This window comes from Carcharhinus amblyrhynchos, chromosome 11 (genome assembly GCF_965287045.1).
Source record: "Carcharhinus amblyrhynchos chromosome 11, sCarAmb.v2.hapA, whole genome shotgun sequence".
Taxonomy (NCBI): Eukaryota; Metazoa; Chordata; class Chondrichthyes; order Carcharhiniformes; family Carcharhinidae; genus Carcharhinus; species Carcharhinus amblyrhynchos.
Window position 1 is genome coordinate 346,214 of NC_137334.1, and position 24,121 is coordinate 370,334.

The window sequence follows — 24,121 nt, forward strand, 5'->3', positions numbered from 1 at the left end:
TACTGTGAAAATCCCTTAGTCGCCTCACTCTGGCGACTATCATTTTAAGCTCAAACTGACCAATGATGACTGGGATTTGCCAATGCCTCCGCAGGGTGTTTTCCAGCACTGGAGACTGGCTTCTGGCAGGACTGAAAGATCCTGCTGTTGGGAAAATCTCACCCAATTTCTCCTTTTGGTGGAAATATATACGGCACAAGAAACAATACTTTTCACTGTTATGTTAATACATGTGACAATATTTGAAGGATGGGTCGATGCAAGGAATGTTACATTAAGAAGTTGGTTCTAGTATCATTATCAAATATCTGTTTCTGTCCAACTACCAAATAGGCCATACGACTGTAATGAAGAATTCTTTAAATGATTGTGTTACTCAGTTTCCTGGGCACACATCCAAACCACATCATTGCAGACGTTCAAAACTAATTTTTTTTATTGTTGTGTTTGGTCGTTTTTACTGTTCACATTTACAGCAAATGTAAAATATCATATTTTACTAATAATGTCATTTACCATGCAACTTCTAAAGACTGCTGATTATTCATATTGTTGTCAAGACTGCGGTGTTTCATACTGAAAGCAAAGTGAAGTTTGCTCCAGTTGTTTAAGATTTTCAAGAATTTGGACAGAGCAAATAAAGAGAAATAGTCTCCCAGTGGCTGAAGGATTTCTAAGCAGAGGACATGCGTTTAAAGAGATCAGAGAAAATCTTTCCTATGGAATGTAAAATAGGATTTGGTGTGCATGGCCCCACCAAGAGCTTGATGGGGCTTTGGAAACAAATTCAACAGGAGTTTTCAAAGAGAATTGGATAAATACTTGAAGCAGAACAATTGCAGGGAGAGGGACAGAGTGGGGGGAGTTTCTTTGTAATATTGCTCTACAAAAAAGTTGGACTCAATGAATCCCTTCAAATGTTTTACATTCTTGGAATTCAGTTCACTCTAATTTGACCTCCAGGTCAATATTTGAATTTGCAACCAAGAAAGATATTTAGGTAAGATAAACATAAACAGGATCAAACCCTTGGTTCAGATGCGTTGTATCTTTACAAGAAGTCAGAGAGATGGCCAACAATAAAAAATGAGGAAAATGATTTGATTTATTATTGTCACATGAATTAGCATAACAGTGAAAAGTATTGTTTCTTGTGCCCTATACAGACAAAGCATACCATTCATAGAGAAGGAAATGAGAGAGTGCAGAATGTAGTGTTACAGTCATAACTAGGGTGTAGAAAAAGATCAACTTAATGCAAGGTAAGTCCATTCAAAAGTCTAACAGCCACAGGGAAGAAACTATTCTTCAGTTAGTTGGTATGTGACCCCAGGGCTTTTGTATCTTTTTCCCAAAGGGAGAAGATGGAAGAGAAAATATCTGGGGTGTGTGAGATTCTTAATTATGCTGGCTTAATTATGCCGAGGCAGCAGGAAGTGTAGATAGAGTCAATGGATGGGAGGCTGGTTTGCGTGATGGATTGGGCGACATTCACAATCTTTTGTAGTTCCTTGCAGTCTTGGGCAGAGCAGGAGCCCAGACCAAGCCGTGATACAACCAGAAAGAATGCTTTCTATGGGGCATCTGTAAAAGTTGGTGAGAGTCGTAGCTGACATGCCAAATTTCCTTACTCTTCTCAGAAAGTAGAGGTGCGCAGCTTCTTGGGAAATAGACAAGTGAAACTTACTGAAGCTTAACATGAGATGGGAGAAGATTATCCAGACAAATCTGAAATGTGCCTGCACAACAATGATTGTGCACTGGGAAGAGAAAGAATCAGAAATATTGCCACAGGAAATGCTGAGCTTATCACAAGTGTCGATCATTATAATTGGACTGATCTCACAGATGAACAGAATATGAATTAAACTTAATACAACATGAGTTTCTTCCGGTCAGGATGAATAATATCAGTGTGTAGCTTCACCAAGGATATGGTGTAAGAGCTGTTATGAATAAATGAGAAAATGCTCTTTGGTACAGAGCTTGTGTTTAAGGTAACTTAATATTGCTCCAGCCTATCTAACATGGTCCAATAGCCACTATGCAGTCAGATCCTGTTTGTCGTGCTCCTGATCTTTCACCACTTCAGAGAGAACACCCAACTAAGCATTTCTCTTTGGATATTTTTAGGCAGCACAGAAATGTTTGGGAGTGGTTTGCAAATCTGTGTTGATGCTGTAACCTGTTACTAAAGATCAGGTATTTCCAAAGAGAGCTGTTATTAACGCAGGAATGTTCTGTGTGTGGCTTGACAGATTATGATGCCATTTATAGTGCTTCCCTCCCGGTTGAGTCTAACATTGGGAAAAGATTGCTTTTCCCTGTGACCTTAACGCCCGCAGATTCTTGATCTAGACTTCTCAAACTGCAATGGATACTTAACTATTCAAATTCAAATGGTCCAGCATATCCTTATTCTCTTTTGAATAGAACAGATGATCAATGGAATCAATAAATTAAAGAACACTGACATGGTAATAAAAATCAAATCTGCAAAGAAAACTTCATTAATGAAGGCAAAATGTTGTTTTGTGAGATGATGATGCAGCTCAGTCCCCGCACTGTCCAATGTTCATGCAACTGTTTCATTATCATCTCTTTTAACAAAATAAATGGACAATCCCTGTTTATATTCTGGCTGGATGTGAGGGGTGACTGGTAGAGGCGGGTGGATCTTTCCAAGGGTGTGTGGCTTGCACTCCTCCACCCTGGAAGGACATCGAGATACTTTGCGTCCCTCACACCTAGCCCCTGCTGCACTGGGGCTGGATAGAGCTACAGAGTGCAGCTCCCAGCGTGTATCCAGCAGCCACCATATGTTCTGTTGGACTTGGCTCTCCAGAGTGCTCAACACCCTTCCTATGGAGAGAGCCAAATGTGGCTTTGCCAGAGCCACGCCAGCAAACAGAATGTGGACCGGCTCCTCCAGCCTCTGGTCCTAACAAAGAACAAAGAACAACACAGCACGGGAAACAGGCCCTTCGGCCCAACGAGCCCGCGCCGCCGTCCCACTGTCTCAGTGACCTATTCATGATTTTAGTCTACGCCTAATGTGCGAGGATCAGGGAGGTCCAATATAGGGACAATTTAGTACCCAATCAATCAGCCTAAAAGCACATCTTTGGGGATGTGGGAGGAAACCGGAGCACCCGGAGGAAACCCACGCAACCACGGGGAGAACGTGCAAACTCCCACAGACACAGGCCCAAATCCATGTGTCCGCACAGCAACAGAGATAGTCTCTGAGCTGACTTGTTGCCCTCGAGATGGTCCAGTTTAAGCACACTAACGACATGAAGCAATAGGCAACTCCCGAAGCAACGTCCAAGAGCAGCCCACTACAACCTGCCGCATGCATGCCCCTTGCTGGACTTAAATGCCTGTGGAGACAAAAAAATTCATTATTAAACAGGCAAAGACTGTAACATCCCTGAGGCAAAACGTATTCCCAAGCCTACAATGTTTAGTAAGGCCTACTATATCCCCCTATATGTAGCCCGCTCATGTGGCTGTCTAAGTGACTCTTAAACAACCCTAGCGTGCCTGCTTCCACCACCTTACTCGGCAGTGCATTCCACACCCCCACTACCCTTTGCGTGAAAAACTGCCCTCTAATATTTGTCTTATACCTAGCCCCCCTCACCCTAAGCCCGTGACCCCTCGTTCTATCCATTTCTAATAGCGGAAAAAGCTTACCACCATTTACTCTATCTATCCCTTTCATAATCTTATAAACCTCTATTAGATCCCCCCTCAGCCGACGTCTCTCAAGGGAAAACAGCCCAAGTTCATTCAATCTTTCCTCGTAAGACAGCCCTTCCATACCAGGCAGCATCCTGGTAAATCTCCTCTGCACTCTCTCCAGGATCTCTACATCCTTCCGGTAGTACGGCGACCAGAACTGGACGCAGTACTCCAAGTGAGGCCTAACCAACGTTCTATACAACTGCAACATCAGACTCCTACTCTTATATTCTATACCTCTTCCTATGAAGGCTAACATACCATACGCTTTCCTCATCACATTCTGCACCTGCACCGACACCTTCAGGGACTTGTGCACTTGCACCCCCAGGTCTCTCTGCGTATCTATACTCCGGATAGTTCTACCTTTTATCGTATAACTCCCCTCCACATTATTCCGGCCAAAGTGCATCACCTCGCATTTCTCCGGATTAAATTCCATTTGCCATCTATCTGCCCAATCTACCAGCCTGTCTATGTCCTGTTGCATTGCCAGGCACTGCTCCTCAGTACCCGCCAATCCAACCATCTTAGTGTCATCAGCAAATTTGCTGATCACACCACCTACCCCCTCTTCCAAGTCATTAATATATACCACAAATAGAAGAGGTCCTAGTACCGAGCCCTGCGGCACACCACTGGTGACAGACCTCCAATTGGAAAAGGAGCCTTCCACTACTACTCGCTGTCTCCTCCTCCCAAGCCAGTTCTCCACCCATCTACATACCTGGCCTTGTATCCCATGAGCCTTCACCTTTTCTATCAGCCTACCATGAGGGACCTTGTCAAACGCCTTACTGAAATCCATATAGACGACATCAACGGCTTGTCCTTCGTCAACCGTCCTGTCCTGTCTGTGCATGGCCTCTGGCATCTCTGCCTAATGTTCCCCTGCCTGACTCTGCACCTTCATCAGTTCTCTGAGGCCAGGCTGGCAGTCTGCATAGGACTGAGCGGAGGGGGACTGATCTCTAACATCAGAGTGCCCGAGACGCCACTTATCACCCTCCCCGCCAGCTGTGGATCGGTATCAGTGCCATGCTAACCCAAGGCTAATCCAAAATGTGCACCCTTCAAAGTGACCTTATCTGCCTCTGCACGGGTAAAGGTGGACAACATGACAGTGCATCCTCCAAGGACTCTGGGGCATCATTCTCAGAGGTGGGATTAGTGCTGGTTCTCCATCTGCTCTCCCTTGTGGGGGCTCCTCGTTCTTGTGGCTGGTATCTGGAATAGAGAAAAGAAAGATTAATGAGAGGTTATCAGGCTCCTTATTAAAGCAATGTCTCGCTCTGTGGGTGCATCTGACAACAGCAACTCGGAGGCTTGCTGGGGGACTGGTCCTGCTCCTCTCTGGATAAGCCAGTGACCTTCTCCTCAGAATGGTGGGAGGCAGACCTCCAATCTTGACCCACTCCTTTCTATTGTCGATTTCTTGTCCTGAAGAAAGACAGAAGGAATGTGGGTGAGGGTCTGGGGTAAGTAGGTTGGGTAGTCTGATGGTCATAGGGCTCAGGATGTGGGGATCTGGGGTAGATGGTGGGGCAAACAAGGCTAAGTCAGCGGGCAGTCAGCTGATCAGAATAAGAATGCTGTGGAGATGCCGGCGTTGGACTGGGATAAACACAGTAAGAAGTCTCACAACACCAGGTTAAAGTCCAACAGGTTTATTTGGTAGCACAAGTCACAAGCTTTCGGAGCACGGCTCCTTCATCAGGTGAGTGGGGACTTCTGTTCACAAACAGGGCACATAAAGACACAAACTCAATTTACAGAATACTGATTAGAATGCGAGGCTTTACAGCTAATCAAGTCTTAAAGATGCAGACAATGTGAGTGGAGAGAGCGTTAAGCACAGGTTAAAGAGATGTGTATTCCAGACAGGACAGTAAGTGAGATGTTGAGACAGGCAAGTCATGGGTGTTACAAATAGTGTGACATGAACCCAAGATCCTGGTTGAGGCCATCCTCACGTGTGCAGAACTTGCCATCAGTCTCTGCTCAGTGACTCTGAGCTGTCGTGTGTCATGAAGGCCACCTTGGAGAACATTTACCTGAAGATCAGAGGCCGAATGCCCATGACCACTGAAGTGTTTGCCAATAGGAAGAGAACAGTTGTCTGGTGATCATCGAGCGGTGTTCATTCATCCATTGTTGTAGCATCTGCATGATCTCCCTAATGTACCAGGCCTCGGGACATCCTTTCCTGCAGCGTATCAGGTAGACAATGTTGGCTGAGTTGCAAGAGTATGTACCTTGTACCTGGTAGATGGTGTTCCCACGTGAGGTGATGGCATCCATGTTGACGATCTGGCACGTCTTGCTGTGAAAAGTCTGACAACACCAGGTTTTAGTCCAACCTATTTATTTGATAATATACTCACAAGCTTTCGGGGTTAGCTCCTTCGTCAGGTGAATGGAGAGTTCTGGCCTCAGACAGAGCATATAAAGCACAGACAGTTTAGAGATTACTGATTAGAATGCGAATCCTTACACCTAACCTGCTGTTCAAGACCTGAAGTGGCTGACAATGTGAGTGGAAGGAGCACTGATCACAGTTTAAAGAGATGTGTATTGTCTCCAGACAGTACAGTAAGTGAGGTTGACTTGCCTGGATTTGCAAAACCTCACTTACTGTACTGTCTGGAGACAATACACATCTCTTTAAACTGTGATCAGTGCTCCTTCCACTCACATTATCAGCCACTTCAGGTCTTGAACAGCAGGTTAGGTGTAAGGATTCGCATTCTAATCAGTAATCTCTAAACTGTCTGTGCTTTATATGCTCTGTCTGAGTCCAGAACTCTCCATTCACTTGACGAAGGGACTAACCCCGAAAGCTTGTGAGTATATCATCAAATAAATAGGTTGGACTAAAACCTGGTGTTGTCAGACTTTTCACTGTGTTTACGCCAGTCCAACGCCGGCATACCCACATCATGACTACTATCGACACCACAAACTGCCGGATCCAAGTGGAGAGGATCTCCAAGAAGATTGCGCATATCAACACAGACATCAAGTTTTTACAGAGATGCAAGAAAGCAGACAAGATACCAAAAGGACTACAGATCACGAACCCACTCAGGGCAACCTATAACACAGACTACGCTGAGAGACTTTGCCGTCGCACCTCTCTCACACTTCTCAACCACCTCATACACCAGCTTTACAGCAAACGCCGCACCCTGGAAACTAAAATGGAATACATTTTCTCAACTTGTGCTCAGGATGCAGACCCACTGCAAAACTCTGCCAAGCAGATGAGACAAAGAAACTACACCACCTACATGCACACCAAGAATAGGAAACTTGAGAAACTCGGCATCGCCGCCAGCAACAACCAAGCCTCCCCCGGCACCACAGTAGAAAACAGCACTACCGCAGGGAGGTCTATTGTCAACTTGTCGGACTACACACTTCAACCAGATGAAATCGAAGTTCTCAGTCGAGGGCTCAATTTCTGCCCCACCACCAAAATGGATCCCATCAGTCTCGCAGCGGACACAGAGGAATTCATCAGGCGAATGAGGCTGCGGGAGTTTTTCCACAAACCCCAAGAGGCCAGCAACGAACACAATGAGACAGTCGATGAACCAGAACAGCCGACAGAGAGATCCGCAGTGCAACAGCCTAAGAGGAAGGAATCCAATTGGACTCCTCCGGAAGGCCGCTGCCCTCGACTGGACTTGTATGCCCAAACCATCAGGAGGTGCGTTAACACCAGATTCATCAGCCGCACTCACAAGACAGCCCCGAACATCACCCAAGCACAACGCAACGCCATCCACGCTCTCAAGACAAACTGCAACATTGTCATTAAACCAGCAGACAAAGGAGGGGCCATCGTCATACTGAACAGAACGGATTACTGTAAAGAAGTGTACCGACAACTAAACAATGAGGAACACTACAGACAATTACCCACAGATCCGACCAAAGAACACGCTCGTCAACTCAACAATCTGATCAAGACCTTTGATCCGGACCTTCAGAGCACCCTCCGTGCTCTCATTCCACGTACTCCCCGCATTGGAGATCTCTACTGCCTCCCAAAGATACACAAGGCAAACACACCTGGCCGTCCCATCGTATCGGGCAATGGAACTCTGTGTGAGAACCTCTCCGGCTACGTCGAGGGCATCCTGAAACCCATTGTACAAAGAACCCCCAGCTTTTGTCGCAACACTACGGACTTCCTACTGAAACTCAGCACACACGGAGCAGTTGAACCAGGGACACTCCTCGTCACAATGGATGTCTCAGCGCTCTACACTAACATCCCCCACAACGATGGCATTGCTGCGACTGCCTCAGTACTCAATGCTGACAACTGCCAGTTTCCAGATGCAATTTTACAACTCATCCGCTTTATCCTGGACCACAATGTCTTCACCTTCAACAAGCAGTTTTTCATCCAGACATATGGAACAGCCATGGGGACCAAATTTGCACCTCAATATGCCAACATCTTCATGCACAGGTTCGAACAAGACTTCTTCACTGCACAGAATCTTCAACCGATGCTATACACTAGATACATCGATGACATTTTCTTCCTTTGGCCTCATGGTGAACAATCACTGAAACAACTATATGATGATATCAACAAATTCCACCCCACCATCAGACTCACCATGGACTATTCCCCAGAATCAGTTGCATTCTTGGACACACGCATCTCCACTAAGGACGGTCACCTCAGCACCTCACTGTACCGCAAGCCCACAGACAATCTCACAATGCTCCACTTCTCCAGTTTCCACCCGAAACATGTTAAAGAAGCCATTCCCTATGGACAAGCCCTCCGTATACACAGGATTTGCTCAGATGAGGAGGATCGTGACAGACACCTCCAGACCCTGAAAGATGCCCTCATAAGAACAGGATATGGCGCTCGACTCATAGATCGGCAGTTCCGATGTGCCACAGCGAAAAACCGCACCGATCTCCTCAGGAGGCAAACACGGGACACAGTGGACAGAGTAGCCTTCGTCGTCCAGTACTTCCCCGGAGCGGAGAAGCTACGACATCTTCTCCGGAGTCTTCAACATATCATTGATGAAGACGAACATCGCGCCAGGGCTATCCCCACACCCCCACTTCTTGCTTTCAGACAACCACACAACCTCAAACAGACCATTGTTCGCAGCAAACTGTGGGTATGCCGGCGTTGGACTGGCGTAAACACAGTAAAAAGTCTGACAACACCAGGTTTTAGTCCAACCTATTTATTTGATAATAGACTCACTAGCTTTCGGGGTTACCCCCTTCACCTGACGAAGGGGGTAACCCCGAAAGCTAGTGAGTATATTATCAAATAAATAGGTTGGACTAAAACCTGGTGTTGTCAGACTTTTTACTGTGCGCAGCAAACTACCCAGCCTTCAGGAGAACAGTGACCACAATACCACACAACCCTGCCACAGCAACCTCTGCAAGACATGCCGGATCATCGACATGGATACCATCATCACATGTGAGAATACCATCCACCAGGTACATGGTAAATACTCTTGCAACTCGGCCAACATTGTCTACCTGATACGTTGCAAGAAAGGATGTCCCGAAGCATGGTACATTGGGGAGACCATGCAGACGCTACGACAACGGATGAATGAGCATCGCTCGACAGTCACCAGGCAAGACTGTTCCCTTCCTGTTGGCGAACACTTCAGTGGTCACGGGCATTCAGCCTCTGACCTTCGGGTAAGCATTCTCCAAGGCGGCTTTCACGACACACGACAGCGCAGAGTCGCTGAACAGAGACTGATAGCCAAGTTCTGCACACATGAGGACGGTCTTGGGTTCATGTCGCACTATCTGTAACCCCCGTGACTTGCCTGGGTTTGCAAAACCTCACTTACTGTACTGTCCGGAGACAATACACATCTCTTTAAACTGTGATCAGTGCTCCTTCCACTCACATTATCAGCCACTTCAGGTCTTGAACAGCAGGTTAGGTGTAAGGATTCGCATTCTAATCAGTAATCTCTAAACTGTCTGTGCTTTATATGCTCTGTCTGAGGCCAGAACTCTCCATTCATCTGACGAAGGGGCTAACCCCGAAAGCTTGTGAGTCTATTATCAAATAAATAGGTTGGACTAAAACCTGGTGTTGTCAGACTTTTCACTGTGTTTACGCCAGTCCAACGCCGGCATACCCACATCATGACGTCTTGCTGTGGCAGGGTTGTGTGGTATTGTGGTCACTGTTCTCCTGAAGGCTGGGTAGTTTGATGCGGACAATGGTCTGTTTGAGGTTGCGTGAAGGCAAAACGTGTGGGTGTGGGGATGGCCTTGGCAGATATTCGTCTTCATCAATGACATGTTAAAGACTCAGGAAAAGATGTCGTAACTTCTCGGCTCCGGGGAAGTACAAGACGACGAAGGGTACTCTGTCATCGTGTCCTGCGTCTGTCTCCTGAGGAGGCCGGTGCAGTTTTTTTGCTGTGGTGCGTCAGCACTATTGATCGATGAGTCGAGCGTCATATCCTCTTCATACGAGGGCATCTTTCAGCATCTGGAGGTGACTGTTGTGATCCTCCTCAACTGGGCAGTTCCTGTGTATACAGAGGGCTTACCTGTAGGGGATGGCTTCTTCAACATGTTTAGAGTGGAAGCTGGAGAAGTGGAACCCAGATCCAGGGTGGAGGTCGGACCCGAGGTCAAGAGTGGTGATCGGACAGAAGCTTCAGGGTGGCGGTCGGACCCGAGGTCCGGTGTGGTGGTCAGATCCAAGGTTCTGTGTGGCAATGAGATGGAGGAACCCAAGATGGTAGATGTAGTATATACGGACTTTAGCAAGGCATTTGATAAGGTCCCCCATGCAAGGCTTATTGAGAAAGTGAGGGAGCATGCAATCCAAGGGGACATTGCTTTGTGGATCCAGAACTGGCTTGCCCGCAGAAGGCAGGGAGTGGTTATAGATGGGTCATATTCTACATGGAGGTCGGTCATCAGTGGAGTGCCCCAGGGATCTGTTCTGGGATCCTTACTCTTTGTGATTTTTATAAATGACCTGGATGAGGAAGTGGAGGGATGGGTTGGTAAACTTGCTGATGACACAAAGGTTGGAGATATTGTGGATAGTTTGGAGGGATGTCAGAAGATTCAGCCAGACATTGATAGGATGCAAGACTGGGCAGAGAAGTGGCAGATGAAGTTCAACCCAGATAAGTGTGAAGTGGTTCATTTTGGCAGGTCAAATAGGATGGCAGAGTATAATACTAATGGTCGGACTCCTGGCAGTGTGGAAGATCAGAAGGATCTTGGGGTCCGAGTTCATAGGACGCTCAAAACAGCTGCGCAGGTAGAGGATGTGGTTAAGAAGGCGTATGGTGTATTGGCCTCCATCAATCGAGGAATTGGGTTTAGGACTCGAGAGATAATGTTGCAGCTGTATAGGACCCTGGTCAGACCCCATTTGGATACTATGCTCAGTTCTGGTTGCCTCACTACAGGAAGGATGTGGAAGCCATAGAAAGGGTGCAGAGGAGATTTACAAGGATGTTGCCTGGATTGGGGAGCATGCCTTATGAGGATAGGTTGAGGGAGCTTGGCCTTTTCTCCTTGGAGAGACGAAGGATGAGGGGTGACCTGATAGAGGTGTATAAGATTGATCGAGTGGATAGTCAGAGGCTTTTCCCAGGGCTGAAATGGTCGCTACAAGAGGACACAGGGTTAAGGTGCTGGGGAATAGGTACAGAGGAGATGTCAGGGGTAAGTTTTTCACTCAGATTGGTGGCTGCGGGAAATGAGCTGGTGATGGAGGTGGATTCGATAGGGTCTTTTAAGAGACTTTTAGATAAGTACATGGAGCTTAGTAAGATAGAGGGTTATAGGTAAGCCTAGTAATTTCTAAGGTAGGGACTTGTTCAGCACAACTTTGTGGGCAGAAGGGCCTGTATTGTGCTGTAGTTTTTCTATGTTTCTATGTCTGGAGTGGGGGTGGGACCCGAGGTCGGGGATGGCAGTTAGATCTGAGGTCGGGGATGGCGGTTGGACCTGAAGTCCAGTGTGGTGATAAGATGCAAGGACCGGGGTGACAGTCAGCGTCAAGATCCAGGGTGGAGGTCCGATCCAAAATACCAGATGGCGGTCGGAGCGAGATCCGGGGTGGCCATCACATACGAGGCCCGTGGTGGTGAGCGGACCCAAGGTCCAGCCAGCTCTCAGAGCCCAGGTCCTGGGTGATGGTTGGACCCGAGCTCCGGTGGAGTGGTTGGACGCTAGGTCTGGGATGGCTTTCACACCGAAGTTCTGTTGTGGCGGTCAGGTGCAAGGCCTAGGATGATGGTTGGACTCAAGGTCGAGTGACGGACAGGTGCAAATTCCAGACTGGCAGTCAGACCCAAAGTCCGGAGCGGCAGTCAGATGCAAGGACTGGGGTGCCGGTCACATCTGAGGATTGGTTTGGTGGTCAGACCTGAGGTGCAGGATGGCAGTCAGACCCAGTGACCTGTATGGCAAAGAGATGAAGGACTAGGGTGGCAGTCAAACCCAAGATCCGGGGTGGGGGTTGAACCCAATGTCTGGAATGCCGGTTGGACCCAAGGTCCAGGGTGGCAGTCAGACCCGAGGTCTGGGGTGGGTATCGGATCTGATGTCCAGGGTGGCGGTCGGACCTGAGGTCTGGGGTGGTGGTCAGACCCACATTCCAGGATGGCAGTTGGACCCAAGTTCTGAAGTGGCAGTCAGACCGGAGGTCCGGGGTGGCAGACACACCCGAAGTCCAGGGTGGTGGTTGGGCCTGAGCTTCAAGAATGGCAGGCAGACCCACGTTCTGGAGTAGCAGTCGGATCTGAGATTTGGGGTGGCGGCCACACCCGAGGTCTAGGATGGCTGTCGGACCACAGATCAGGGAAGGCGGTCAGACCCCAGGTCCACAGTGGTGGTCAGACCTGAGGTCTGGTGTAGCGGTCAGATCTGAAGTCTGATATGGCCTTTGGATCTGAGGTTCGGGGTGGCTGTCAGACTGAAGGGCTGGGGTGGCTATCGTACCCGAGGTCCAGGGCAGCTGTTGTGCCCAAGATTTGGGGTGGCCATCGCTCCTGAGGTCCAGGGTGGCTGTTGGACCTGAAGTCCGGGGTGGCAGTTGGTCCCCAGGTCCTGGGCAACAGTTGGACCTGAGATCCAGTGTGGAGGTCGGACACTAGGTCCGGGGTAGCATTCACACCCAAGGTCCAGGTTGGTGGTCGGACTCAAGGTCCAGAGTTGTGGACAGGCGCAAGGACCAGGGTGGCGGTCGAACTCAAGGTCAAGGGTGCTGATCGGACAGAAGCTTCAGGCTAACAGTCGAACCTGAGGTCTGGGGTGGTGGTTGGACCTGAGGTGCAGAATGGCAGTCAGACCCAATGCCCTGTGTGGTGATGCGATGAAGGACCTGTGTGGCAGTCGAACCCAAGATTCGGGATGGGGGTCAGACATGATGTTCGGTTTGGCAGTTAGACCCGAGGTCAGGGGTAGCATTCGGACCCAAGGACTGGGGTGGTTGTCAGTCCAAGGTCCAGTGTGGCGATGAGATGCAAGGACAGGGGTGGCGGTCAGACCCAAGATCTGGGGTGGCATTCACACCAAGATCCAGCTTGGCATTCAGACCCAAGGTCCAGGGTGGTGGATACCTTTCGGGATGGCAGTCTGACCCAAGTTCTGACATGGCGGTCACACCTAAGGTCTGGGGTGGCGTTTGGACCTGAGGTCTGCGTGGCGGTGGGACCCGAGGTTCAGGGTGGCGATCGGACCCAAGGCCTGGGTTTGCGGTCAGACCCAAGGGCTGGGCTGGCCATTTTTCCCAAGGCACAGGGTGGCCGTCGGACCCAAGGTCCGGGATGGTGGTCAGACCCAGGTTCTGGGGTGTTGATTGGTCCAAAGGTCTGGGGATGGCTGTGTTGCTGAATGGCCTGTGAGAGTAGGATGGGCAGTATATGTTGCTGGGCTTGGGCAAACAGCATTTCCCAAACTCTTTTGGTTGCTGCTGATGTTGAGGAGGAGCTGGAGGATGAATAGCGGGCAGAGGAAGCCCAGGCCTTACCACTAGCAGGTATAGAGGGAGACAGGTGCTGGTGGCAGGACCTGGCTGCAATTCGCCCAGAATGGGGTGCAGATGCAGAGAGCAGTGATCCCGAAAGTTCTGCACACAAGTGTTGTTTGAACAAACGTCAGACACTGTGTGCTGCTGCTGATGGCTCCAAAAGGAGACAATGCAACACCTGTGCCATTTGTTGCAAGACCTGGTACCTTTTTAAGGACTTGAACCAAATCATGGCAGGAAGGCACTGAATCATGCTTCCAGCCCAATAACAACACTGAAAAGCAGTAAATTGGGCAGGAACCTGACCACGGTTGGCACACCGGTTAGACTGCCAATGGGTTTGGCGTGTGGCAAGAATCCCAAATTTTGCCAGATGCTTGATTCAACAGGTCATTGTGATTCCTTCCACCATGTTCTTTCAGGAAATTCCTAGATTATGCATAATATATAAAGATTTTGCAAGGCAGTATGTGTATGTTGCATCAATGTTTTAATTTAAGAAATATACACTAAAAGGTTGATTGTGTCACTTACTCGTTAGTACTGATGCCATTTCGTGTATCGCACACTATGGTTCTTGCCCATCAGAAAATCACAAAATTTTTGTTGTTATTGCCTAATGCAAGATGGTGACAGGAGATGGCATCACAAAATTCTATGTAACAAATGATTTAATTCTGTTGAATCAAAAGTAAACACTCAGCACATTAACAATTACTGCATATTTTTCAAATGATGTAATGATAATACCTTAATTAATAATAATAAACCTTACTCGATCCTTACTACTGGCTGCTTACAACTAACTGAATGCAATATAAATTATATAGCTGACTTCAGAAAGTATTTATTTTTTATTTTTTCCTTTTTTCTTTACTTCCACTCCATTCCTTTCTTTACTTCCCTTTTTTCTCTTCTCTCTTCCCTCTTTGTTTCCTTGTTCCTTTGAAGCTTTCATTCTCTTTTTGCCAAGTGGTGTTTTGGCATACCAATCCTGAGTAAGAAAAGAAACATTTATGCATGATATTTGTTATGAAGGGGAGGGTAATCTTCTCTCTGTGAACTAACATTCACCTAGATGGAATTTAATCCAGATAAATGCAAAGTGATGCATTTTGGTAGAACTAATGTAGGGGGGAGCTATACAATAAATGGCAGATCCGTTAGGAGTATAGACACACAGAGGGATCTGGGTGTGCAAGTCCACAGATCCTTAAAGGTGGCAGCACAGGTGGAGATGATGGGGAAGAAGGGATATGGCATGCTTGCCTTTATAGGATGGGGCAGAGAGTATAAAAGTTGACATATGATGATGCAGCTATATGGAACGTTAGTTAGGTCACATTTGGAATACTGCATCCAGTTCTGGTCGCCACACTACCAGAAGGATGTGGAGACTTTGGAGAGAGTACGGAAAAGGTTTACCAGGATGTTGCCTGGTATGGAGGGTCTTAGCTATGAGGAGAGATTGGGTAAACTGGGGTTGTTCTCCCTGGAAAGATGGAGGATGAGGGGCGACCTAATAGAGGTATATAAAATTATGAAGAGCATAGATAGGGTGAACAGTGGGGAGCTTTTTTCCAGGTCGGAGATGATCATCACGAGGGGTCACAGGTTCAAGGTGAGGGGGGCGAGGTTCAACACAGATGTCAGAGGGACATATTTTACAGAGGGTGGTGGGAGCCTGGAATGCTCAGATCAGCCATGATCTTATTGAATGGCGGAGCAGGCTCGAAGGGCTAGATGGCCTACTCCTGCTCCTATTTCTTATGTTCTTATGCCAAGCACGGTGGTAGAGGCGGACACGATGGAATCGTTTAAGACTTATCTGGATAGTCACATGAACAGACTGGGAATGGAGAGATACAAATGAATGGTCTAGTTGGACACATGAGCGGCGCAGGCTTGGAGGGCTGAAGGGCCTGTTTCCTGTGCTGTACTGTTCTTTGTACTCAAAGTAGCTCCTTTTCATAATCTTTTAAAGAGTAGGTGAGAAATGATACAATTTGCCTACGGCAATTTTTAATGGTTAAATTAAAAAATAACTAGCTCAGATCTCCCTTTAAAAGAAGTAACACTTTATTTTATCTAACTAACAATAAACAGGTTAACTAAACTATTAACAAACAGAATAAAATACTATTCTAATGGAATGTTGTTTAGATAATTACAATTCCTACTTACTAACAAATTAAAAAAAAAATCAATCTCCCAAATGCAATCAAGTGCAGGTCAGTGGGACTAGGCAAAAAAATGGTTCGGCACAGACAAGAAGGGCCAAAAGGCCTGTTTCTGAGCTGTAATTTTCTATGGTTCTATGGTTTGGCGTCTTCAGAAATCTTCTTTCTTCTTTGCTTCCTTGCTTCTGTTAGTCTGTGATGAAATGAGGCTCTCTCTCAAGACATAAAATGTTGCTGTTACACTGGCAGAAAGTTGCTGTCTGTCTGTCTGTCTCTCTCTCTCTCTGAGAGAACTGTGAACAGGCTGCTGGCAGGTAGTCTCCTGTGGCTTCTGGCAGCTTTCTGCAGTTGGGAGTAGTTTTATACTCCCTATGACATACAAAAAAAACCCACAAAAGGATTGGCTTACAGGTTATCAAAGCACCAAATTCAAATTTGATAGGCTGATGCCATTCAAATGCTTGTTTTAAATTGATTGGTTTACATTCAGAAACATGTTGTAATTCAAATTCCTTAAGCAAAATTGTCATTTTTCTGTTGATACATTGCTTCAGTCTGTACCCCATTCTTGCATCTGCAGCTTGGCTAAGATCAGGTGTAGTATCAACATGCTGTGTTTGGTTGAAGTCATTAGGTCACATTTCGGCTTCATTTGAAGCAATTTTTAAAAGCAGCATCTCAGCCTTCTGGCTAAGATACAAATGAGATCAAGCCTTGGAGGAGCTGCACCTACTCCAATCAGCTTGGAACACGTAGATCAAGCCCAAGACAGGAGGTGAGAGCCCTGTCTTGTCAGCTTGGATCGGGAATGTCTCAACTTGTTGAGACTCTGAATTAGACTTGATTTGATTGAATTGGAATAAAAACAAACAAAAAATTATTTATATAATACTTTGATTTGGTTTAAACAAACAATTTTACAATTCTTAGCATTTTACCAGTATTTATCATTTTCACAAACACTAACTTCACAACACCTTAAGAAAGAAAATGAACCATTTAAAAATTTTAAACACTTTGCAAGTCTGTACAAGAGAGTTAGTTTTAGTTCTGTTTGACTCTTCTTTCTTGAACAGAGTCTCAATGGTCTCTTCCTTTTTGGTGTGCAGACATTCTTCACGACGCTTATGAGCCTCCTTGCCCCTATGAGTTTCAAGTTGGTCAGCCAATACCTTCTTGTGAGCTTTGTTTGCCTTCAGTTTGTGGAAGTGTTGCATCCAGACATATGTATTCTTGAAGACACCTTCAGATACAAGTTGTGATATGTGTGGCGATTGATCTCCTTGGACTCCCTGCATCTGCAAAGCAGACGTCTCAGGATTCTCATTCTCCTCATCCATGCCAGTTTCTTCTGCATGTGGACATTAGCTGTACTCTTTCGCTTCCAATGCTATGCTAGTTCTTCCTGTGTCGAGCATGCAAGTGTACAGTCACAGGCTTACAGATAATCAGACCATCTTTAACTAATTGTCTTATCCGTTGACAGGAATTAGCACTAGCAAACACATTCATTTCATTAGGATACAGCAAAACCTCCTTCTTGCACAGCGCAAAACGCTTGAGGTCAGTCTCTTCTGAAGCCTGAGCCTACTCATGGCCGCTTTTCAATGGAAAGATACTTGATACTCACCCCAAAATAAGTTCATCTTTGGGAGGTATGTGGCTTGGCCGACTTTCTCCAGGTTTTAGTCCAACCGATTTATTTGATAGTAAACGCACAAGCTTTCGAGGTTTCCCTCTTCGTCAGGTGAATGGAGAGTTCTGGCCTCGAACAGAGCATATAAAGCACAGACAGTTTAGAGATTACTGATTAGAATGCAAATCTTTACACCCAACCTGCTGTTCAAGTCCTAAAGTGGCTGACAATGTGTGTGGAAGGAGCACTGATCACAGTTTAAAGAGATGTGTATTGTCTCCAGACAGCACAGTGAGTGAGGTTTTGCAAACCCAGGCAAGTCAAGGGGGTTACAGATAGTGCGACATGAACCCAAGATCCCTGTTGAGACCGTCCTCATGTGTGTGGAACTTGGCTATCAGTCTCTGCTCAGCAACTCTGCGCTGTCGTTGTCGTGAAGGCCGCCTTGGAGAACGCTTACCCGAAGGTCAGAGGCTGAGTGCCCGTGACCACTGAAGTGTTCGCCAACAGGAAGGGAACAGTCTTGCCTGGTGATTGTCGAGCGATGTTCATTCATCCGTTGTCGTAGCGTCTGCATGGTCTCCCCAATGTACCTAATTCGGGACATCCTTACGGATGAATGAACATCACTCGACAATCACCAGGCAAGACTGTTCCCTTCCTGTTGGCGAACACTTCAGTGGTCACGGGCACTCAGCCTCTGACCATCGGGTAAGCGTTCTCCAAGGTGGCCTTCACGACACACGACAGCGCAGACTCGCTGAACAGAGACTGATAGCCAAGTTCCACACACATGAGGACGGTCTCAACAGGGATCTTGGGTTCATGTCGCACTGTCTGTAACCCCCTTGACTTGCCTGGGTTTGCAAAACCTCACTCACTGTGCTGTCTGGAGACAATACACATCTCTTTAACCTGTGATCAGTGCTCCTTCCACACACATTGTCAGCCACTTTAGGACTTGAACAGCAGGTTAGGTGTAAAGATTTGCATTCTAATCAGTAATCTGTAAACTGTCTGTGCTTTATATGCTCTGTCCGAGGCCAGAACTCTCCATTCACCTGACGAAGAGGGAAACCTCGAAAGCTTGTGGGTTTACTATCAAATAAATCGGTTGGACTAAAACCTGGTGTTGTCAGACTTTTTACTGTGTTTACCCCAGTCCAACGCCGGCACATCCACATCACGACTTTCTCCATACAGACCTCCAACCTTAGGATTGGATAGGAAACCGATTTTGACACTGCGTTGTCTTTCCAATAATCCACACAGAATTGTCGAGTACCATCAGGTTTGGGGACAAACACAATCGGCGAACTCCACTTGCTTTGACTCAACTCTATGTTGTCCTGTAGCATCGCTTCCACTTCCTTCTGAACCTGCACTGCTTTGACAGGATTAAGCCAATAGGGGTGCTGTTTTATCAGAACAGCATCCTTTGTGTCAACCTCATGCACTGTGGCATTAGTCCTGTTTATTCTTTGCTTACGAAGGTCCTCATATCCCTGTAATAGGTTTTTCAATTCAGTGCTCTGATCTTGGGACAGATAACTCACTTCCCTATTCCAGTTTTTAAGGACTTCCTCGTTATTTAATTTAGTTTTAGGTACATCAAAATCCACATTATCTGGATTTGATTCCTCACTCTGAGTGGCAGTAACTAATGTCTGTTTCTCTGGTTCTTTTACCCTATCATGGTACTGTTTTGTCACTGCCTTTGGCTTTCCTACCACCTGACATGTATGCAAGTACGGCAAAATTCAACCACATCTTTATGTAATCCAGGCCAATAAAAATGCTTTTGTATCTTAGCCTGAATCTTCCTCACCCCTAGATGACCTCCTGTAGGTAATTCATTTGCTACTCCCAATACCTCCTGTTTGTATTCTACTGGCCACACAACGTGGTGAATTTCTGCCCATTTCTCTTGGCCATAACCTGTCAAGGTCTCTATTTCCACCTTAAGGTTTTAGCTTTAAGGTAACAGCATTCTGGAATACACTCTGATTCCTTTTCCGAGTAGTTTGATGACTTAAATCTTTTATTGTCTCATCTTTCTGTTGTAACTCCCTTAATCTTTCAGAACTAAACACCTCTACCCGATCCTCTACTTCATTAACCATCTCGTCAAACAGAGTGTCAGCTAACTGAACTTCAACTCCTTCACCTTCCTTTTTTGTTGTCTCTTCTTATTTTAAGTTATGGCTGTGGGATCATGTCACCACACAGTCTGGAAAAATTCCAAACTATTTTTCTTTTAACTCCTCAGTTTCCTGGTTTTCTTCTGGCTTTTCCACTACAATGGGCAATACTTCCACCTGTGCTCCAGCAATATTATTTCCAAGGATAAAGTGTAATCCTGGAATAGCTAAGTTTTCCATCAGTCCCACTATCACTTCCCCAGCCTTGATAGGACTTTCCAGCCTTATTTTACACAGGGGAATACTACGCCTCTCACCATTTATTCTACAGGTTACCATCCTCTAGGGTAATATTTCAGAAGGTGCGCAAATATTCTCATCTCTTATTATTACAGACAGACTAGTATCTCTTAATATTTTAACTTCTTTACCTACTCCTCCTGCTCCAGCTGAGTAAACTTTACCCGCACAGATGAAGCCTTTGATAAGAATGGGTGCTATCTTACTAGCCAGCTCATGCTTAGGCTGTGCACTGTCCTTCAGCTTCTCGACTTCTTTCGAGATTTCCTTTACTGTTTAACTAATCTCACTGCTTGAGCATCTTTTACTACATCTCTTTCCCCAGTTTCTTAAACTACCAGCACTGTGACTTTTTGTGTCCCACATTTTTACAGTGGAAACACCTGAGGTCTTTCATCTCTTTTCCACTCTCTTGGGTGTCTTTTTTCACAGGTGGTAAATAGTTCCCAGTGTAATCTACTTTTTGTTTTTCATTGAAGAATCTCCATCTTTCCCAATTTCTATCCCTCACAGACTGAAATTGTTGTCGGAAGCTAGATTTCATTTTACAAAGAACAAAGAACAACCCAGCACGGGAAACAGGCCCTTCGGCCCAATGAGCCCGCGCCGCCTTTTCAACAAAGCATTTTCCTACACCTACCCTGCCCTGTGTGTATGTGAACGGTACCCCTAATGTAGCCAGATTCAGGGGAGAATAGCGTAGGGTCAATTTGGTACTCCAATCAGCCTAAGAGCACATCTTTGGGGTGTGGGAGGAAACCGGAGCACCCGGAGGAAACCCACGCAACCACAGGGAGAATGCGCAAACTCCCACAGACACCGGCCCAAATCCATGTATCTGCACAGCTAGCAGTGACAGTCACTGAGCTGTTGTGGTGCCCATCTGCTGGTCCAGGATTAAGCACACACAACGACATGAAGTACTAGGCCACTATGCACTAATGTATATTCATGTGCCATCTTTGAAGCTCTTCTCATTTTTTCAACTTTCTGTTCTTCAATATGAGTTCTAATCACTTCTGGGAGTGAGTTTTTAAACTTCTCCAGCAGAACAATATCTCTAATAGCCCCATATGTCTTTTCTATCTTTAATGCTCTCACCCATCTATCAAAGTTGTTCTGCTTAATTCTTTCAAACTCAATATGTGTCTGATGTGGTTCCTTCTTTACTTTTCTGAACCGTTGTCTATATGCTTCTGGTACCAATTCTTAGGCAGTCAAAACAGCCTTAACTTCTTCATATTTTCCTGACACCTCCTTTGACAGCGCTGCAAACACCTCAGTAACCCTGCCCACCAAATTAGTCTGAATTAACATTACCCACACCTCCTCTGACCATTTCATCTGTGTGGCCAATTTCTCAAAAGAGATGAAAGAGGCTTCTGCATCCTTCTCATTGAATTTTGGTAATGTTTGGACATATTTATATATATCCCTACCAGGTGATTGGCTACGCTGGGCTTGCTCACCATCACTTACATCTCGTACTTTTCCTTCTGTCATTTGATGTCTTTTTACTTCAAATTCCAACTTCATCTTTTCCAACTCAAAACAATCTTTCCCTTTCTCTTTCTTCTGCTAGGGTCCTCCTCTCTCTTCTGTCTCTCTCTTTTTCCCTTTCGTCTGCTAGTACTTCCTCTCTCTTTCTCTTCCTTCTAACTCCAGCCTTTTGGGTTCACTTTATAATTCCAACTGTCTCATTTGCAATTTAACTTTTTCTAACTCCACTTCACTTTCTGGTTCTCTGATACACCTAAATGCTTGGCTATCTCTGTTACAATTTCAGCTTTCCTATTATCTTTGGTTACACCTAATTTTAGTCTGCTTGCTAATTCTGCAAGCGTCGCCTATTTCTGCCTTTCTAAAGCTTTTTAGCAAATTTGGGAAGCATCTTCAACTCCCAGAACCTCTTCAGCAATGTTAAGAGCAATTTCCCTATTTTTGATTTAATGGGCTTGTTGTCGGTTAACAGATTTTCCACCTCTCACTTAAAATTAGCTTAAATATCCATGACTGTTCAAATCCGGTTGAGGATCTTGGACTGTTCAAAATCGAGGATAAGCACCCCCAAAAATCTGTTACAAAAAGGACAGTAATCTTCTCTCTAAGAAATAACACTCAACCACTCAAAGATAAGTACCTCCTTTTCATAATATTTTAAAGAATAGGTGAGAAATAGTACAATCTGCCCACAGCAATTTTTAGTGGTTAAATCAAGAAAACAACTAGCTGAGACTCTCTCTTTATTTTATCTGACCAACCCAACAGGCCTTCCACAGCCAGTGGGAGATAGAAGAACAGATACGCAGGCAGATTTTGCAAAGGTGTAAAAGTGACAGGGTTGTTGTGGTAGGTGATTTTAACTTCCTCTATATTCACTCGGATTCATTTCATGCTAAGGGCGTGGATGGGACAGAGTTTGTAAGGAGTATCCAGGAGGGCTTCTTGAAACAGTATGTAGATAATCCAACTAGGGAAGGGACCGTACTGGATCTGGTATTGAGAAATGAGCCCGGCCAGGTGGTCGACGTTTCAGTAGGGGAGCAATTCAGGAACAGTGACCACAATTCAGTAAGCTTTAAGGTACTGATTGATAAAGATAAGTGTCGTCCTCAGATGAAGGTTCTAAACTGGGGAAGGCTAATTACAACAATATTAATCAGGAACTGAAGAATGTAGATTGGGGGCAGATGTTTGAGAACAAACCAACATCTGGCATGTGGGAGACTTTGAAGTACAAGTTGATAAGAATTTAGAACTGGCACGTTTCTGGAAGAATGAAGGATAACTATGGCAAGTTTTGGGAACCTTGGATAACAGGAGATATTGTGAGCCTAGTTAAAGAAAAAGGAAGCATTTGTCAAGGCAAAGGGGCTGGGAACACATGAAGCAAAATGTGGAATACAAGGAAAGTAGGAAGAAACTTAAGCAAGGAATCAGGAGAGCTAAAAGAGGTCACAAAAAGTCCTTGGCCAGCAGGATTAAGGAAAATCCCAAGGCTTTTGATACATATATAAAGAGCAAAAAGATAGCCAGGGAGAGAGTTGGCCTACTCAAGGTCAGTGTAGGGGATCTATTCTTGGAGCCAGAAGACATGGGCGAGGTCTTAAATGACTTCTTTGCATCAGTATTCACCAAAGAGAAGGGTTTGGTGGATGATGAGTCTGGGGAAGGGTGAGCAGGTAGTTTGGGTCATGTTGAGATCAAGGAGGTGGTATTGGGGTTCTTGAGAAACATTAAAGTAGACAAGTCCTCAGGGCCTGATGGGATATCCCCAGAATACTGAAAGAGGCAAGAGAGGCAATTGTTGGGGCCTTGAGAGAAAACTTTGTATCCTACTGGCTACAGAGGACGAGAGAATAGCCTTATTTTTGTTTAAGGATAATCCAGGTAATCACAAGCCAATGAGCCTTACATGAGTGGTAATGAAATTGAAAAGGATTCTTCAAGAAATAATCTTGGAAATAAATGGACGTATTAGCAAGAGGCAACATGGTTTTGTGAAGGGGAGATCGTGTCTCACTAACTTAATCAGGTTTTTCAAGGACGAGACAAAGATGGCTGATGAGAGTTGGACAGTGGATCTTGTCTACATGGAGGTCACGAAGGTCTTTAACAAGTTCCCTCATGGCAGATTGGTACAGAAGGTAAAGTTGCATGGGTTTAGGGGTGAGCTGGCAAGATGGATACAGAACTGGCTCGGTCATAGAAGACAGAGAGTAGCAATGCAAGGATGCGTTTCTGAATAAGAACATAAGAACATAAGAAATAGGAGGAGTAGGCCATCTAGCCCTTCAAGCCTGCCCCGTCATTCAATAAGATCATGGCTGATCTGAAGTGGATCAGTTCCACTTTCCCGCCCTCTCCCCATAACCCTTAATCCTCTTGCCTATCAAAAACCTATCAACCCGCGTCTTAAATATATTTAGCGAGGCAGCCTCCACCACTTCAACGGGCAGAGAATTCCAGAGATTCACCACCCTTTGAGTGAAGAAGTTCCTCCTCAACTCCGTTCTAAACTGCCCCCCCTTTATCTTGCGGCTGTGCCCTCTAGTCCTACTGTCCTTTCTGAGCGGGAAGAGCC

At 45.9% G+C, this 24,121-nt stretch overlaps 1 protein-coding gene across 3 annotated transcripts in view; it reads right to left on the bottom strand.

Annotated features, from left to right (window-relative positions):
- Positions 1-14,253: 14,253 nt before the first annotated feature.
- The window catches only part of LOC145349811 (dynein regulatory complex subunit 11-like), a 207,466-nt gene continuing 197,598 nt past the window's right edge, over positions 14,254-24,121 (bottom strand). For 2 of the 3 annotated variants that reach the window (XM_080198356.1, XM_080198355.1), the window contains one exon: positions 14,254-14,774. In XM_080198356.1, coding sequence (XP_080054482.1) covers positions 14,628-14,774 — 147 coding nt within the window. In that variant the 3' untranslated portion in view covers positions 14,254-14,627. Of the gene's footprint in view, positions 14,775-16,866; positions 17,366-24,121 lie in introns of those variants that run through there. The other variant, XM_080198357.1, reaches the window with a different exon arrangement.